The 20343-nt window shown below is 43.4% G+C and overlaps 1 protein-coding gene across 2 annotated transcripts in view; it reads left to right on the top strand.

Annotated features, from left to right (window-relative positions):
• LOC146813697 (solute carrier family 22 member 7-like) overlaps positions 1-20343 on the top strand; it is a 452780-nt gene that overhangs the window by 123432 nt on the left and 309005 nt on the right. For both annotated transcript variants that reach the window (XM_085609110.1, XM_085609109.1), the window contains exon 3: positions 16747-16850. In XM_085609110.1, coding sequence (XP_085465236.1) covers positions 16747-16850 — 104 coding nt within the window. The remainder of the gene's footprint in view (positions 1-16746; positions 16851-20343) is intronic.

Below are 20343 nucleotides of genomic sequence, written 5' to 3'. Positions count from 1 at the left end.
CTACTAAAAGTATAAAATATTGAAAAAAAAGAGGTTGGTGAGCCGCGCCTTTATTATATTTCTATAGCAGGCGATCTGGAAGGGACGGCAGACAGAGAAGTGAACTGGCTTCATTGACCGATGTGAGACGGGTAACAAGCTCTGGAGAAGGCAGATGTCAGGGGAGAAAGGGATCGCTTCGGCCTCAGAACAAGACAACAAGAGTTGCAATCGTTGCACACGGTACATATAAAGTAGGCATGCCAGTGTATTATATCCCGCTATAAATCCGTTTGTCTGAATCAAAGGTGAAATGTGGGCATATAGCATGCGGCAGAACAAGACGGTGCAGACAGCCTGGCAGCTTAACCCTGCAGACCAGATGCTGTAAAACAAAACTGCTCGCTTAGCCTGCCAGCATGCCAGATAGTAATGTCGGACATCGTGTCTTTCACAGCGTGACATTATCGGACCCTTGTGATGGTTATTTAAAGAAGAGGGCATGGGTTAACCTCCACTGGCCTCAGAGCTATCCATCATAGAGCCATCCACTAACAGTACCGGCTTGTGAGCGGCCAAACATTTTGCACGGGCAGGTAAAGCTTCTGGTATTCTGGCGGGCGGGAGGTCAGCTGCCACACACAATTCAGTGGAATATTGTACGTCCATGCTGTATTAAGTAGCCGTGCTTGTCTAAGTACAGGTAAAGACCAAACACCTGCAACATTGTCACAGATCGGTCCCGAATCGGAGAGGTTTTGGGGCTTATGCTGTCGCTTGCTGTGCATGAAGGGACTGCAGGATTGTTATATACTGGCAGGACACCATCGCGGATATAAGGGACAAGTACATAGCGCCTAATAGTGCCTATTCTTGTACCTGCTTATTGCACCAGTCCATAGCATGGGATATTGATTGGCACCTATGTGTGCTATTTTCCACAGGTTTTACGTGGTATTTTGCACATGTGCTTACTATGTGGTAGAGTATATCTTGGTGAAAATATGCTTATTATGCATCACTGATAAAGCTGCTCAGCAAGGAAGCAAGCAGGACGAGCGATGCAAGCGCGATGGTGCTGCATGGAGACAGGTCATGTGCAGGCTATGCTCCTCTGCAGTTATGTTGGAGGGTTTACAGGTGCACTATATTCCCGAACATGCTCGGTCTAGGAGGTTTTCTTCCCACTGACACACTGCCATATTTATAACTGCAATAATGTGTACTTAAAGACATGCCTGTGTCATTTCATTTTGTAAGGGTATACAGAGTATTTCATGAAGCTATTTACACACACACACACACACACACACACACACACACACACACACCTGTTTTTATAAAGAAACCTTCTTTCAATCACAGGGGTTGTCACTACACACTTGTCCACTTCTGCCAGTGCATTTATTACCAGTGCTTTGATGGTGGTGACAGGTTATTGGCAGGGCCACTGGAATTATGGGCATTGTTTGGCCAACGCATTTTTCACATAATTTTTAATTTGTCGCATTTGCCACACAATCCATCATCTGCTGGATAATGTCCAGATTTCAAAAACAAAAAAATTGTCTCTAGCTCAACCAGTTCAAAGTGACTAAAAACACAGCCACGCCTGCTGCTGCGCAGTGGAACAGTCTTTGCAAGGGTTCACTGGTCACCTTTTTTGTTGCTTATTGCTCTATACTGGTGTTAAATCATTTCTATTGAGGTGCAACATGTACCCTGACAGTGTTAACAAGGGTAAAAAATAAGACAGTATTGAAGTAATACGAAATGTGCCACATAAATTGCCTTTTGTGACTCCATAAGTTATTCGACCCTGCCGCTTAATTTGGCCCTCCCCTGCCGCATAATTCCAGTGATCCTGGGTATCACTGAGATCGCATTCGTGTTTGCTGAAGAACTTCATGTTGTGATGACCCCCCCCAGTCTTAACCTCTTCCACTTGCTTTATTTGCACCTCTGAAAGGACTGCTGTTCTGTCCCAAACATCCAGAGAATCCAACCTCTAACAAATGTTTCTCCAAAATAGATTGTGGATTTTTCAAATCGATACTGGACCAGTCGTTATTCAATCTATGTTCACAGCTCTTTCAGTCAAGCCACTTAGTTTTTTTCTGTAGGAACATTTTATCTTATTGGATAGGTACTAAAAACTATTTTCCTGCCAATGTAAGGATTTATAATTGTTTTTACATTCAGAACATACGTACAGTTTGTGGAGTGTATAAAAGGGAATGCACCTTTTTTGTTTTTAAAGATCCCTCTTGTATATTCCATCTGTCACATCTCCCCCTGCCTCTTCAAGAGACAACTCACCTGGGAGATCCAAGGAAACAAGAAAACAGGTGACCGCACCCAGTCAACAGATATCCAATTTCAAGCAGGTCTTTTCAACTTTCTGCAGATTGTGTTTGCAAGATAAACAATAATTTGCAATGTAATAGGTCTCACCTTAGTGAAACTTTGAACTATTACAATTACAAATGCCAATGTTTGTTACTTTATTTGTTTGGTGAAAAAATATCCCAACAGTAGCATAAGTACTAAAAGATACTCCATGAAGCAAGGAAAGGGTGCAGTACCACAGGCTGTTACTAGGTGTCCCTGTGGAGTTGTAAAGGGACCGCTATTAGCCACATGGGATATTAAACCCTTAATGCAATTATAAAGAGAAAGATTGCAGCTCAGCATCCGTTTCCATTTATTTTTATTGGAAGTGAGATTTGTTAGCTTGTGTTCTAAAAAGGCACCATTGTTGTTTATTTAAATTGTGTCTTTTTAAAACACAAGCTACCAAAAAGCTCATTTCCAATAATAACAAATGGAAACATATGCCCAGCTCCAATGTTTCTATTTTAAATTACATAAAAGATGCAGGGCCCGATTCACAGGACTAACTTAAGACAAAATCCTAAAAGTACTACCATTTTGGTATTCACAGAAGGCACTTACTCATTTCGGTATTCACATAAGTTAGGAGTCCTAACTTTAGGACTCCTAAATGCCTTCTGTGAATACAGAAAGTCTTAAAGTTAGGATTTTTCTCAGTTTAGGAGTAGTAAAGTTAGGACTCCTATCTATTTAGCAGAAATGTGCTGGAAACAATACAGATAAACGCCTAAACTCGTATATACATTTGTAATCCTGATTTCCCATAAATCTATGACCATAACATTACAGGATTTTTTTGAGGGGGTGAGTATTCCTCTCAAGTAATACCCGTAACTGTTCTCAGAGTGAACCCTTAAAGTCACTAAATTAACCTGCACTCAAACCCCTGGTACCTATACTACACAGCAGATGGGCTTAATTCACATGCAATGTGTAAAGTATTTGAGCAGTGCTAAAACAGTAATAAAGTCAAAACTACACACAAAAAAGCCCAACCCAATTTTGAAAAGCAGAGAAGATTGTAATAATTAAAATGACAACTGAGACCACAACAACAAAATCCAATAAGGGAAACTGGAGTGTTAAATGTGAAAATAGCACTAAAAAGCTTTAAGTGCCAACCATGATCTTCTGGTTGCACTTGACTGGTACCTAGGCACAAGCTATGGCAGACCGCAATCTAGTTGAAATGGAAGTCAAAAATCCTCAAATGGGCAAGGCAACCGACTGTGGCCGAAGAGGGCCTTAGTTGTTGGAAAGCTGCTGGGCGAGGGCAGGGTGAAGTCATTGACATTTGGTGGAAAATCTCTTACTGAAATATATTTGAATTTCACACCCCAAAGAAGGTCCCTTGCCAGTTGGATACTTTTTACACCTTCGCTAGTGAGGATTTCTACCTCCGGACATAGTCACTTTGGACCTCGTATTCTTCCAGTGGAGCAAGGCTGCAGGCTGTAGTCGAAGAGCGCTCCACAAGGCGAGATACCTTCTACAACAGGTCCAGCTGAATTGGATTTGCTGCTGCAGAAAAGCTCAGAGCGGGAGCAACCTCATTTTTGGGGCAGTGTCAATGCAAATTCGTCGGATCAGATTGGCAGGAGGTCTTGAAGATCTGACTGTGATTTGGGCCTTTCCAGCCTGTGGTGGACACTCCTGTTTTAGCAGACGCAGACTGTCAATCATTGGCACATCTGCAGCATTGCAGACTCTTTGCTTCACTTCTTGGTACTGGGTTGGCATTGCTGCTCGCAGTGTGATACATTTTGACCCCAGTAACTGACCGATTTTCTGCACAGACAGTACTGCACCCACACTAATTTCTAAGCTAGATAGTACGCTTAATCGGGTAACTCCAGCCTCTCTTTGCCCTCCAGAGCCCAGTGAACAAACTATAGAGAAGATATATTACCTTCTTACACATATATACCTTCCTTGTACCTATGTATCTTTATATTTTTCTTTACTCCTAATTCAGCATCTCCAATACACTAACCTATACCAATCTCATTATATTCTCTACCACTACTCTCGGACTCATCCCATAGCTCATTCTACAAATCTGTAGAAGTGCTAGATCACTTCCGTAAGGGTGAATTTTCTCCGGACTTTGATAAGTGCTGCTTCATTTTTGACTGCTTCAATAAATCTGAGGGCATATACACCCAGTTGAAAGCTTTTGTTGCAGCACCTGACCCAGGGAATAACAATCTTCAGGTGCACCAGTATTGGCATGGAAAGCTATGTCAGTGGCCAGAGTTAGCAAACTGTGTACTGGCTGTTTCGACGTTGCTCGTCTCAATTGGCAATGTAGAGAGGGCCTTCACACAGATGACAGTTTACATAGGAAGGAAAGAGCGAGTGTGCATGATCATAGACTCACTGAAGAAGTATTGTATGTTATACTACAATAAGATCGATTTGTAAAATGTGTTTGTACCCCATAAACACTGTAGTACACTGCCTATATACCATTCACTATCATTGCAGAAAGCAAGCAATAATAAAAGCAAAACATACGATAAACACCGGAAAAACACTGTTTCTGTTGTTTTTAAGGGCACGAAAATGTGTAACCACTGCTTTTTTAAGGTATTGAAATCAATGGAATACACTGAAAAAAAACCACCAGAATTTACCAAAAATAGAAACTGAAAACAGGAAAGCCTTATTATAAACCTGCATTTCCTGCAGCGCTGCACCCGGGGATCTTTGATGCATAGATGGAGGGAGAATGCCTCACTATTTCAGATCTCTTCCATAATTGGGACAGCACAACTAAGGCAACAGGAGGCTGCAATGGCCATTCCCGCACTCTGATCAGCAGACGGAGAGATACTCACTCGACCTCAGGACATAGTTAACAAATTCGCATAATTTTACAAACAGCTTTATACCCAAGAGGCGCCGGCCAGTGCAGAATGGATACCCATGTTCCGCGAGTCAGTTGATCTCACACACTTGACAGACAAGGGCACAAAGCTTCTGGCGGGGGACATCATCAGGGAAGAGATTGCAGCGGCCATCTCCAAGCTGCCCTACCACAATGCCCTGGCAGAGGATGGATTCCCCCCGGAATTCTACAATGCCACCTTACAGAAAGGGGAACGAAGAGCCTCCCTGGGACCTCTCTATAACAGGGTGGTGATCGAGATTCTGCCCAAACCAGGGGAGACCTGTTACTGTGTGGCAGCGCCCCACCCTGCACTCTTTCAGGAAGAGCCTCAAAACCTGCCTCTTCGGCTGACTTGGAGCTGCACCCCCCATTTCCCTCCTCCCAGGGCTTTGAGACCCTGAAGGACTAGGCAGTGGTGTTTGCACAGAAATGGGGCGCTTCTTGCAGGAGCCCCCCCACTAACGCCCTACTTGGCAACCATCAGCACAAATGCCCTGATCGTGCCGAACGCGGTTCAGATAGGCCTCCTCCCCCACCCACCCTTTTCCACCCCTTGCAGCAGCCCCCAACTGCCCCAACCCACCCTTCTCCCTCCTCACCCACCTCCTCCCTCCACAACACCTCCCCCACTTCGCACTTCCCTCTTCCCCTCCTCCTGCCCCCTCTCACCCTACCCCATTCATCCCCCACTTTCCTCCCTAACGTCCCTTCACCCCTCCCACACCCCCTGCCTCCCCCTCACCTTCACCCCCCTCCCCACCGGAAACAGAGGCAGGGGCACGCATCCCCACGGGGCAGTCGCCCCCGTACACTTGCGACCCTGCGAACCACTCTCCCCCCTCAGGGATACAGCCCATATCGGTCCTTCATAGGCACAGGTCATCCCCACCCATATCTATCCCTAGAATTACCCTTCAACCACAGTGAAACCTACTGCCTCCCTCTATGCCCAATGCCGATACCTGAGACTCACGATGTCCTTATGACCAGGGCCCGAACGATCGGACTCCACCCCCCCCATTCCTTCTCTATCCCTTCTGCTCCCTCCGCTGCCCGGGGGTTCTTCCAGATTTGTAACCCCTTCCTCCCTCGTTATGGGCAACTACAATATGCAGCCTCCATCTTTTTCTGCTGGTAGGGGAAATGAGCGCTGCACCCTTCCAGACACGGCGCTCAGCATCAAGTTGTTTGATCTGACAAACTGTTTTTGATGCTGCTGTGTCTTTCTTCATTGTTGCAGCTACCCCTCCTTTACCCCCCACCTCTTCCCCACCCATCCCCATCTTTCCCCATGTCCCCTTTATGGATGCACTGAATATGTTGCATCTCCCACCTCCTGCCACATTGAGTGTATGTTTTATCACTTTGCTTTGATAAGCAATAACAAATTACAACATTTTATTGAGACAGCCTAACATTCGAGCACTGTCAGAACAGTATCATTATACTCAACTTAGACACTGGGGGCCCAATTCATAGAACTAACTTAAGACAAAATCCTAAACTTACTACTTTTGGTATTCACAGAAGTTAGGATTTTGTCTTAAGTTTGTCTTAAAACAAACTTAAGACAGACTTAAGTTAGGATTTTGTCTTAAGTTTGTCTTAAGTTTGTCTTAAGTCTGTCTTAAGTCTGTCTTAAGACAAACTTAAGACAAAATCCTAACTTCTGTGAATACCAAAAGTAGTAAGTTTAGGATTTTGTCTTAAGTTAGTTCTGTGAATCGGCCCCTGGGTTCTTGCCTCTGAGATAAACTAGGCTGCCACTAGCAACTTCTCCTCCACTGAACGATATGTGAAAGGTGGGGTTTGTTCCAACGGGAGTAATTCCTTCCTTTGCTCCGTACTGCTTTCTACCCTCAGCATCCCCAGCCACGACACACAGCATTCTGGGAGCACACTCTGGGTACTACAATCTCAGATAGGCAATGGGGCAGGCTCTAGGAAGACATTCCCAAATTCAATCACTCAATGGGGACACGGGAAGCTCACTATAAAGTACTCTATGACTGGGACCTCTAACCTATCAAACCGAGAAGGATCTTTCCTAATGCTTAAGATTTATGTTGGAGGGGATGTGGCATGCTGAGTGACTTAAGGCACATCTGGTGGGACTGCCCTATGATTCACCCATTCTGGTCTGAAATCCTGGCATGGATCAAGGTCATTTTAAAATACCCAGTACCAGATGACCTGGGCTTTAGGCTCTTGGGACTGCTTGACAAATCTTTTAAACGCCAGACTACAGGAGATCGATCAATACTATGGTTATGTCTAGGTGGGCCAAAACTGGCAAAGGCTGCAGCTTGGAAGCAAAAGAGGGCACTCACACTGACGCAATGGCATTCCCAACTATGGCAGCTCCTCATGGTGTATCACATGACAGATATCCTGACACCTTTAAACATTTTAAGTATGTGTGGGGCCCACTGGTGACCTTCCTCTCTAGGGGTTTGCCACTATGTGCATGTCCATCACAAACACAAGCCCTTCCACTTTTCCAATTCTAACAAACAGAGCAATAACAACTGATTCTTCCAATACCATTCATGTATTATGAGAGATGGATTGTAACAACATGTAGTGTATCAATGTGAACAGTGGAAAATTCAAGAAAGAAAGTTTTGACAAAAGAAAATTTCAGTAGATCCAAATATAACATATAATACCTTATCCCAATCAATTCGATTGTGAACTGGAACTGCTGAAATGTTCACCAGGGAAAGGCCTGCGCAGGAAAGTAATTGCGCAGGAAACTGTTGTTGTCTTGAGCATATTTATTATAAGCTACATGGATGAGGAGCCAGCTAGGAAACATCCAGCTCCAACAGACACCAACTCGAGTGCATCATAAGGAACACAGGTAGTAGAATAACCGGTTAATACATATAATAGAAAAGGCATGGTAAGATGTTAAGTTGAGATAAACATCACAGATTATTACATTACCTTCCCTTCTCTAAACAACAACAAAAAAAAATGATGAAAAACAGAAATGTAAACATAAACTCTGTGCCTACAGGTTAAAAACACATAGGGCTAATTAAACTCTATACCTTGTAGGTTTGATAACACGGGAACTCCTCCTAATACCCCCATGAATAGACTCAGTACCAACAGGAGAATCATTCCCTTGCATGGAGGATCGATCACAAACAGAACTTTGAACTTTTGCAACCTTGCTCAAATTCCACCCAAATCCCCCGTCGACCTGAACAGCATTTCCCACCAACTTAATTACTATGACTGGTGGACCAAATTTGCTTTCACCTTTATGGACATGGTGGGTTTTTCTTATTTTGACAGTGTCACCAACTTTAAGGATTGATGTTTTAGAACCTTTCTTTGTGTCAAAATACGTTTTTTGTTTAGACTGGGTAGAAGAAACATTCCACTTCACCACACTCATCAATTTAGAGACATCCAACTCAGTATTATCCCATTTAGACATCCACCCAGGGCGAAATTAAGTATTAGCCTTCCTTCCCCTCATAAATTCAAAAGAAGAAACCTTTGTGGACGAATGGGGATTGGTTCTATAAAACCATATCATGCTGTTCAAAGCCTTCAAAACATCATGGTTGCTGGATTTAGCCATTTCTACACAGTCTCCAACATCACGATTCATCCTTTCCACAAGTCCGTTCCCTTGAGGATGATAAAGTGAACTTTTCACGTGTTTAACACCAGAAGAAGACAAGAACGATTCAAGATCCTTACTAACAAACTGATTCCCATTATCAGAAACACTTGTTTCTGGAACTCCCTCCCTAGACCAGACATCACTCAGGAAGTCCACAACACTTTTGGTATCAGCTTGGTATCAGCTTGCTTGACAAGCTTGTACTCAGGCCATTTTGAGGCATAATCGACCAGAACCAAAATAAACCTGGTACCTCCTGGTACCTCCAGAAAGCATATTATATGGTCCCATGACATCCACACCGAGCTTAACCCAGGGACGATCTGAACACTCAACAGGCATGAGGGGAGGAACAAAAGTTTTAAGGCATTTGTCTGATGTTTTGCAAACATAACAGTTCACAACAAACTCATCAATTTCGGAATCCATTCCAGGCCACCAAAATGACTCACGTATACGACGTTTGGTAAATGAAGACCTTAAATGTCCCTCATGGGCCCTCTCAATAATATTTCTCTTAAACACATGTGGAGGAATACATTTATCATTCTGTAACAAAATACCTTCTTCTAAGGAAATTTCATTTTCAATTATAGAAAATGGTTATAGTGAAGGAGAAAGTACTCTCTCTTTCGGTTAACCACTCCTGACCAGCTTACAAACTTCCTGTAGGATACTATCGTCACAAAATGCCGATTTCCATTAATCTTCGGATCAAAATTTAGGTTCAGGAATATCCACACCTGCAATCAAAAAATCTTCACAATCCTCTTCAATAAGATCAGAGAAGGAAATTTCATCATCAAGAATGTCACTGTCAGGATAACGAGAGAGAAAATCCGCCCTCACATTCTTCCCACCAGAAATGTGCCTGACATCAAATTAGTACTGGAGCAATTTGGTAACCATCCTCATAATTCTAGGAATGCAACACTTGCTCAAGCTCCCACCTAAGATATTAGCAAGGGGCTTGTGATTAGTTTGGAGAAGAAAGCGTTTACCCCAAATATATAGGCAAAACTTTTCAATGGCCCAAGTGCAGGCTTATAGCTCCTTCTCAATCACTGAGTATTGTAACTCAGCAGCTCTTAGAACCCTAGAAGCAAAACCTATGGTCCTTTCAAGACCATCTTCCACTTGCGTCAAGGTGGCACCAACACCTACCTGACTGGCATCAACAGTCAAACAACACGGTAAACTAGGGTCAAAAGGCTTAAGAACTGAGCTTTTACCTAGCAGATCTTTGACCTCACTAAAGGCGGCTACGCACTCATCACTCCAAACAAACTTAATCCCCTTTTTGAGGAGATTACTTATGGGACGAACTATAGTGGCATAATGAGGAATAAATCTTGAATGATATTCACAGAGTCCCAGTAGAGATTTGACTCCAGTTTTGTCAATGGGTGGAGAAGCATTGGTAATGTCTTGGAGAAGACCAGGTCTGGGTTTAACACCCTCATGAGAAAGCACATGCCCTAGGTATTCAACTTCGGTACAATTTTTTTTACACTTTTCTAACTTCAGTACTACACCATGTTCTTGAAACAAACTTAACACTTTGTGTAATATGCTATCATGTGAGGAACTATCCTTTGCAAAAATAAGAACGTTGTCTTGGAAGACTAATTCGCCCTCGACTCCTTTGAGAATATTGTTCATCACCCTTTGGAATACCGACGCAGCCGATGCCAGGTCAAAAGGCATACGTCGGTATTGGAACGTGCCCAAAGGGGAAACAAACGCAGTAAGATGACGGGAGTCTGGATGTAACTCAACCTGGTGGTAGGCACTGGCAAGGTCGAGCTTGGTAAAAAACTTAACTCCTTTAGTAGAAGCAAAGAGGTTGTTTATTTTTGGAAGAGGATGTGAAGTGAGACCACCCAGATCTCTTTGTTGAGAGACCTTAAGTCAACACACACCCTAAGCTGACCACATCTCTTCCTGGCGACAAGGGGAGAAAGCCATAGAGATGACTCAGCGGCTCAATAACCCCTTTCTCACACAATTGTAATAATTATTTTTCTAGGTCATCTCTCACACTGTACGGTACCCCTCTAAGCTTGTGTTTCACTGGGATAGATCCTTCTTTAACTATTATTCTGTGTTTAAAACAATACATTTTTCCTAAATCAGAACTGAAAACTGAAGGAAACTCATTTTTGAGCATTTGAATTTCATCTTGACACCCTACAACAAGGACTTGCTCTTTAGTTCCAGGCTTGAGGATACCAAAAAGACCCTGGTGGAACCAGCCTAAAATATGAAGTCCTTTAACCGCAACATACATTTTCCCTCTTATTTTTCTCCCTTTGAAGGACATTTCCTCTTCAAAGAATCCTAAAAGGTCAATTTTTCATCCTTAATATGATACAGTGGATCGATCTGGAGGAAGTAGAGGTTGACAACCATTCCAAGTTTCATCTAACAGTTTTTGTGTGATCATTGTTATTTTTGCACCAGAATCAACTAAAAGTTTAACACACTTGTTTCCCACAACAATGTCAACAATGTGATCAACACAGGATCTAGGATCTCCTTCAATAACATCATGGGAAACAGAATCCGAAGAAGAATCGGAATCAATTAGGCACACATTAGGTTTATTTAGACTCTTGACTTTTTAACTTAAGACAAACTTTAACAAAATGTCCAGTCTTTTTACAATAATTGCATGTAACATTGCTTGCAGGGCAACGTGATCCTTTAACATGAGGTGGGTTTCCACACCTCAAGCATACATTGGTCCCCACACCAATTGATGATCCGAACTTAGTTGACTTATTTACGGTGTTGGTGTTGCTTTTAGATGATCTCTTGACAGATTTCGCAGAAGGATTTAAATTAATAGCATTAACAGGTTCTGTAATTTTCTCATCAAGTTCTTTTAGTGAAAACATAGAAATTTCTATACTTTTAGCTAGTTTAATAGTGTCATCAAGAGACGGATCACCCATTGTAAGTAGTTTCTGTCTAATATTTTTGTCGTTACAATGACACACAAATTGGTCTCTGATGAGTTGGCCGTAAAGTTTTCGAACTTGCAATCTGCTGCCAACCTGTGTTACACAGAAATGTAAGAATCTACTTCTTCACTTTCAGATTAGTTTCTTTAAAAAAATGTATGCCTAAGGACCATAAGGCTTGGTTGCTTGTCAAAACGAAGTTTGAGTTTTTGTACAGTTTCTCTATATTCGTCATTTAGTACACCTTCTTCTTGTGGTAGGTCAGGTAAATGTTTGAATACAGATCTCCCTTCAAATCCAAGAAAATGTAACAGTAAAGATTTTTTTCTATCAGCACTAAATCTAGTTGCACCAATGGCACCCAGGTACGTTTCGAAAACATCGTGCCAAACCTCCCATCTGATGGGTGGTTCACCAGGAGTGTCCAAAATTGAAAGAGGAAGATAGACAGATTGTAGGATACACATTGTTGGATAAGAGGAGGAGAAAGAAAGAAAACAGTAAAGAAAAGGTGAGAAAAACAAACTACAAAGAGACTATTGTTGTGAAAGAAAAACGGAATGTATTACTACAAGATTTTTTTGGTGATTTTTTTATTGTTGTGTGTGCAAAAAAATAAAAATAAACAATTTGTAGTAAATTGTAGTGAATAAGGTGTGTGTGTCACCGTGGAGTGCACACTGTTATGACCTTTAGCAGAAAGAAGACAGAATAAAACTATGATGGTGAGATGTACACAATAACTGTGCACAGAACCTTTCCAGAGGAAAATGGAACAATGTGCGTGTCACAGTACACACAAGAATAAAAGTAAGTTGCTGAAATGGTGTGTGTATCACCGCTTGTAATACACAATAACTGCAAAAACTACAGTTGATGGACAGAATGCAGAACAATGTCATACATTCACCCCAGTACAGAGATCTGGGCCTAAATCCATCGTTTTTTTGCTCACCATGCCATTCCAGTTTGAACCAAGCCATATGGCCATGTCTGAACTGGGTTGGCGTAGTGGGCAAAAGAACGATGGATTTAACCCAGATCTCTTGACTGGGGGAGAATGTCTGCATTGTCAGCATTCCGTCCATCATTTGTTTGTTGTAACGCTTTTCGCCCTAAGTGGGATGGGTATTCCCAGACGTGGGACCCGTGCTCACTACGCCACTGGAGTCAAGCTATCCTGGCTGATGACGGCTGATAGCCAGAAACCGGTCCTAGGATGCTTGATTCCGGTCCATGGCTTGGCAGTTCGGGCTGGACTGTTCCCATGAGGCACAGGGTCAAGACTGATTTGCATATGGCCATGTCTGAACTGGGGTGGCGTAGTGGGCAAAAGAACGATGGATTTAACCCAGATCTCTTGACTGGGGGAGAATGTCTGCATTCTCAGCATTCCGTCCATCATTTGTTTGTTGTAATGTAATACACAATAGATAGCAAATGAATGTTTGAATAATACAAGGTGTGTGTATCACCGTAGGATACACTGTAATTGACGAGAAAACAAATGGAGGAAAAAAAACGAAATCTAAAATGGTCTCCAAAACGTCAATGATGCTTTCTGACGCTGTGGTTAGAGATGAAGGCGAAAGGAAATAAGGTGTGTGTATCACCGTAGGATCCACACTATAATTGACGAGAGAATAACAGAGAAAAAAACAAATCCAAAATGGCCTCCAAAACGTCAAGATGCGAAATGATGCTGTGGTTAGAGACGAGGGCTAAGCCTGATCCAAGATGGCACCCAAATGTATTACAGCGTGATGACACCACACGTGACAAGCGCTATGATGCATTCATTTCACCTCAAGCCGATGCGTCATGGAGAACAGTCGGCATGGAGATGAGAGGAAAAGCAATTGCGCTGCCAGTGAAGCAAAGCTCACGGGGCACAGAAATGAGAGAAACTGCCTCAAAAGTGTAGCACAGAAAGCACGGTTTGCGAGGGGAAAAGTAAGGCAAAAAGAGTCAGTCAAAAATCATGTAAAAAGAGAAGGTGGGAAACGGTGGGTATGATGATGAAATAAAACCGTCCTACCATGTCAGTAAAAGCAGCAAAGTCCAACCAGTTCAACTTCTATGCTCGTACTTGTTGAAACAGAGCCGATTAGTAAACAGAAGATGGGAAAGCAGGCTTAACAGTAGAATCTCACTGATGAGATAGCTTGATTGTAGGTAGATCTCCAACCAGTATATTGCACGCTGGGTGGTCCATGTAGCCAGGATCGCCGCCAATCAAATGAAGTAATTGCGCAGGAAACTGTTGTTGTCTTAAGTATATTTATCATAAGCTACATGGATGAGGGGCCAGCTAGGAAACATCCAGCTCCAACAGACACCAACTCAAGAGTGCATCATAAACATTCTAGCGTAACTAAGCAATAGAACCCTTCTAAAGAAACACAGGTAATAGAATAACCAGATAATACATATAATAGAAAAGGCATGGTAAGATGTTAAGTTGAGATAAACATCACAGATTATTACACTGCAGCTGATTCATCCAATACCATTCATGTATTATGAGAGATGGATTGTAACAACATGTAGAGTATCAATGTGCAGAGTGGAAAATTCAATAAAGAAAGTTTTGACAAAAGAAAATTTCAGTAGATCCAAATATAACATATAGGGCCATATGTAGGTAAATTACATTTACCGATTCTTAAATACAGAATTTTACCGATTCGGTATTTATGAATCGGTAAATGTAATGTAGGTAAATAATTACCGATTCGGTATATGTCGGTATTTTAGAATCGGTATTTACCGATTCGGTAATGGCAACTGGCTTCCCATTCATTCCTATGGGCCTGGAGGCCCATAGGAATGAATGGGAAGCCAGTTGCCATTACCGATTCGGTAAATACCGAATCGGTAATGGGGGAGGCATCATCATGGGTGGCAGGGTGTCACATTGACACCCTGTTGCACCCCTGATTCGTCCATGTGTGCACATGTGGCGCACATACATGCCCTAAGGGCATGTATGTCCGCCACATTGCACACTTCAAATGGAAAAAAAATGCTTTTTTACAGGTATTCGTCATTTACCATCAACTTTTAGTTGGTGGTAAATAACGAATCCCCACACCAACGACACACTCCCCCTACATATCATTTCAGGATTCGGTATTTACCGAATCGGTAAAATTACTGATTCGGTAATTTTACCGATTCGGTAAATTACCGAATCCTGAAATATGCCCGCTACATACCAAAAGCCTAAATACCGATCGGTAACGGGATATTTACCGAAAATCGTCCGTTACCGACCGGTATTAGGCTTCCTACATATGGCCCATAATACCTTATCCCAAACAATTCCATTGTGAACTGGAACAGAAGTATGACGTTACAACGCATACATTTACATCGCGGTACATTACATCGTGGTTTTGAAAACGCAAGTCGTTACAACGACTTGCGTTGGAGGGCGCTGGACTTAGGAGTAGTATAATTTACTATTCCAACTCCAGTTTACGTACAGTAGGGAAGGTGTTGGATAGTAAATTATACTTTTCCTTGTCCTAGAGCGCCATCTAGCGCAAGTCGTTGTAACGACTTGCGTTGTAAAAACCGCGATGTAATGGCATCGCGATGTAATCCCCGCGTTGTAAACGATGTTTCCCACTGGAACTGCTGAAATGTTCACCGGGGAAAGGCCTCTTCGGACTTTGTGTGATGAAGAATGTAGTGTCAAAACCAAGTTCACCAGTTGCGCAGCAGAGGGTTCTGAGAGAGTGTCCATTCAGAAGCAAGAAAAAGAAAGTCACTAAACTAATCCAAAGGAAGAGGAAAAGTAATAACATTGTAATCCATGGATATAGCCATGGAGGAACAAAGTTAGTCTTATTCAGCGAAAAGCAGAAAGCACAAAGTCTCACTTGGAAAGGTAGTGGTGGAGGTACAGACGAGTCAGATGAATCTGAAGACAAGAAGTCAACAAAATAACCTGGGGGTGTTCGGTCTATTCTTGGCAGCTCTGGCCGCTGTGTGGAATTTGGAGTTTGTGGTACATGGACATAGACACCATCTGTGTTGGGTTTCTGAATAGAAATCTGTGTTTCTGTGCAAGTTGTTTGTATAGTTGCGGTTGATGTAGTAGGTAGAGCAGATACTTCATTATTTGGTGTCCCCAGCCAGGGAGTAGATGCTTCAATGCCGTTCAAAACTTCCAATGGGACTTCCTGTGAAGTAGTGAGAGGAGACAGGTAACTATTCAGTATCCCGCACAACTTACTGTGCAGAACCAGCCACATGATGGGGTTTAAGATGGAAGCATTCCTGAGACATCTTTAGGAGTCTACTTACATCAAAAGTACTGCGGCAAGTCAAATCATGTCTTAAAGAAGGCATGGTACTAAAGTAATAATGGGGAGTCAAGCCATGATCTAAGCACCTCAACACGTTCTCTTTCGGACCAAAAAAGAAGAAAGAGCTGCCCAGCTGCTCGCAAGGCAGGCTGCCCTTTTCTAAGGGGGCAAACTCTAGAGTTAGACAGAGAATACTCAACAGACAATGGAGGGATACATCAAGCCTTTTAACTAGAACTGGGATCATAACAGGTTGTTTAAAGCCTTAAAAGAATCAGCGTGTCCTCATTGGTCAGGTTGTGAGAGTTGCACTGTTTCGAGGTGAGGGGAGATATCACCATCAACAATTGGATCCCTTGTTTGTAATTCCAGTGAATTTTCTCACGCTATAGCAGAAGAGACTCATGTGTATCGCCTCATAGAAAATGTGAGGTGTTGGATACACCAAACTTGCTCCTGTGCATGGAAACATGGAAAGGAATTATTGACCAATGTAATGGAAAACTAAATAGAGAAGAGGAATCCATCTCTCACACTGGCTCTTTTCTCTTTCAGTGGGACCTCGTGTGTGAGAAGAACTGGCTCAATAAGGCCTCCACAACCTTTTTCTTCATTGGGGTCATGGTGGGAGCCATTTGTATTGGGTACCTGTCTGACAGGTACAGTATCATATGTCCATTATTTCCATATTATGAAAGCACGTTCCTCCATGTGGTAGGGCTCTTGCTGATATTAATCTCACTGTGTGCGGTGTGATGTGTTATGTATGGGGAAGCATTCTCATCTCCCTTACATGGATTAAAAAGTAAGTACTTGGTGGTGAGGTGGCAGATGGTGGTTGAAGTTGTAATGGTTTAAGAAATGTTCATTAAACAGGCTACATTAGTCCAACTTATAGAGAATGAGAGATTTCCTAGCTATCGTAAAGGAAAGTTTCCAATTCTATTAAAGACAAGGAGGCGAGGATTAGGCTTTACTTCCTTCGTTTTTATTACAATAACCAAGCTCCAGCAGCCAATTCATAAGGCTAACTGTGAACAAAAACTCAATTTCCCAAAAACCATAGGGAAGTAAAAACAACAACAAGTCCACCAATCAGGAATCAGCCCGCCGTATATTGTCCTGTGAAGCCTCTCTAGCCTCCTCTTTCTTCCTGCGACTGCTGCCATCCTCCAATATGATCACTCCTGTTTATTGGATTCCGCCCCTGGGGACAAAATGAACATGTTATTGCCACTGAACGGGACAATGTATCACAGAGTACAAATCAAATCGATATCAGAACATTTGAAAACAGTAAAAGGAGCATAATCCTATGATCAATACTTTAGTATATACAAACTGATCTGAGTACCAATCACTGTTAACAACCTCCCCAATTTCACATCTTTTTCGCAATGGGAGGGAAGAAATGTTTTGAGAAAAAACATTTCCTAGTGGGAGCTAATCCTCGCCTCCTTGTCCTTAACCCCTTGAGTGCCCCGCCCTTTCCCCGCCCTGTGCCAGCCCTTTCATTAGCGGGCAGGGTTCATGACGAGCTGGACTCGTCATGGGCACAGCGCAACCGCGGCCCATGACGAGTCCAGCTCGTCATGGGCACAGAAGGGGTTAATAGAATTGGAAACTTTCCTTTACGATAGCTGGGAAATTTCTCATTCTATGGCAGGACACGGAGGCGAGGATTAGGCTAGTTCAAAGCTTATCCACCACCACGCTTGTCAGAGACCAGTCAACTGCATTGAGAATATCCTCTAGGCGAGCACCAAGACAGAAAGCTTTAGAACCCATATCCCCTCTCACTGAGTGGGCCTCAAATCTGGAGGTGTCAATTCCAGCTTCTTGCATGACCCACCTGACCCATCTGGCAATTGTAGGGGACGAAAACGCTTTGTGGTGCTTTGTGAGGGCAATTAACAATTGATTTTCTCCATGTGGGCGGAGTTCGTCACTCATACATTCATATGCCTTAATAGTGCGAACCACACACAGTTTAGGGGACTGTCTCAAAGATGGGTAGGAAACCAGTCTAGAACCACTTTTCGTTCCACGCGAAATGTGAAAGGTTACCCCTTCCGGGGTGAAGACTCTACCTGTTATGTTAGGGGATCTGACATCCGAAACACGTTGACAAGAAAAAAAACAGAGCAACATCGCCAACTTTGCAGACAGTTGTTTCCTGGAAAGATATTTATTAGAGGGACAAAATCGGAAGAGGAGGAGAACCTTGTTAACGTCCCAAAGACAGGTGTATCTGGGTTCAGGGGGAACTGAGAGCCTGATACCCCGCATAAGTTTCCTGACTAACGGGTGTTACCCCACTTGTTGTCCATCCACCAGGAGGTGACCCGCCGAGATTGCTCATCCGTAAGTGCTATTAGGCCAATATGCGAAACTCTGGGAAGCAAGGTCTGCTAGAAAATTCACCACCTGGACAATGTCCGCCCCCAAGGGATCAATTTGGAGTTGGAGACACCAACGCAACCATCTTAACCATGCGGAGCCATACCACTTATTGCCATTGTCTGCCCAGGCCTTCGCAAGTAAGGAGGAAGCCTCTGCTGAAAGGCCTGGGGCTTTCTAAAGACGCCTGTAACCCTCCAGGCCATGAGGTGGAGAAATCCCGCTAAGACCAGCGGGTGAGGATTGCTCTGGGGATCCACGAGGAGATCGGAAAATAGGGGTAGAGGGATTGGAAAATTCCAAGAAAGTTCCATCATCACTGGAAACCAAGCTTGCGATCTCCAAATCGGTGTGATCACAACTACCTCTGCTCCCTGCCTGCGCACTTGAGCTGTGAGCCTCATGATCATTGCGAATGAGGGAAAGGCATAGGACTGCTCCTTGCTCCAATCCTGGAGGAAGGCATCCATGGCTGTCGCATGAGGATATGGCCTCCAACTGCAATATCTGTTGAGCTGGTAATCCAGCCGGGACGCAAAGAGATCTATGGAGAAAGGTCCCCACCTGTCCTGGATCAGCCATAAGATCTGAGGATCCAGTTTCCAAAGGCTGGAATCTCTCCAGTGGCGAGAGTGCCAATCTGCCACATGGTTGGGCACCCTCGGAGATGCTCCGCTGACAAGGATATCTGGTTGGCTAAACAATATTCCCACAGGGTCCGGGCTGGATCTGACAATGTCTTTGACCACGCCCCTGCTAGATGATTGACTTAGCTCACTGCAGCTACGTTGTCCATTTTGAGGAGGACAGAACATTTCACCTTCTCCTTGGTCCAGCAATGGATAGCGAACGACCCTGGCATCAACTCCAGACAATTTATGTGCAGACATCGTTTGCTGAAGGACCATTTTCCTCCGGTGGAGAACTCTCCACATCATGTACACCATCTGGAGCTGCTGGCGTCCCACTCGATCACCAAGTCCCTGCCTCCATGTGGGCCAGCCACCTGTTTATTTCCTCGATTGTTTTGGGAGACAAAGGATCTATTTGTGAATACTAAAGTCCTTTCCTGCGATGTTCGATCGCCTGTATGGAGGACGAGAGAAGATCCACTATCCGTGCCAAATGACGGTGGGATATGTGAGATTTGGAGATGTTTCTCCATAACTCGTGGGGTATCTTTGGCAATTTGCAAGGGGGAAGCTGAGGGACGCCTTGACTGACTTAACCAAGAAACTCAGGAATTCGATTGTCTGTGATGGGGTGAGAATTGACTTCTCCTTTATTATGAACCCCAGAGACTCCAAAAGGTCTATTGTAGTTTGCAAGTGCGAAGCAAGTCGAACCGGGCATTGATTCATGAACAGTATATCATCGAAGTAAATGATGAGACGAATACCCTAAACCCGCAAATGTTCTACCACTGAACACATCAGCTTGGTGAAGCACCAAGGGGCTGACGAAAGACCGAATGGGAGGACGGAAAACTCAAAAACCTGAGACTCTCAAACAAACTGAAGTAACCGCCTGTGGGGAGGGAAGATTGGAACCGCTAGTTAGGCATCTTTCAGGTCCAAGCAGACCATCCAATCGTAATGTTGGAGAAGATCCACAAGAGGTGAATAACCTCCATCTTGAAATGGTGATAGAGTAGCCATGAATTGAACTCTTTCAGATTGATGACCAAATGCTGTCCGCCGTCCCTATTCTCCACTACAAAAAGGTTGCTCGCAAACCCCCTGAGATGGATCT

This window comes from Triturus cristatus, chromosome 6 (genome assembly GCF_964204655.1).
Source record: "Triturus cristatus chromosome 6, aTriCri1.1, whole genome shotgun sequence".
Classification (NCBI taxonomy): domain Eukaryota; kingdom Metazoa; phylum Chordata; class Amphibia; order Caudata; family Salamandridae; genus Triturus; species Triturus cristatus.
The sequence above is the reverse complement of the archived record's forward strand: the minus strand, read 5'-3'. Positions and strand labels throughout refer to the sequence as shown.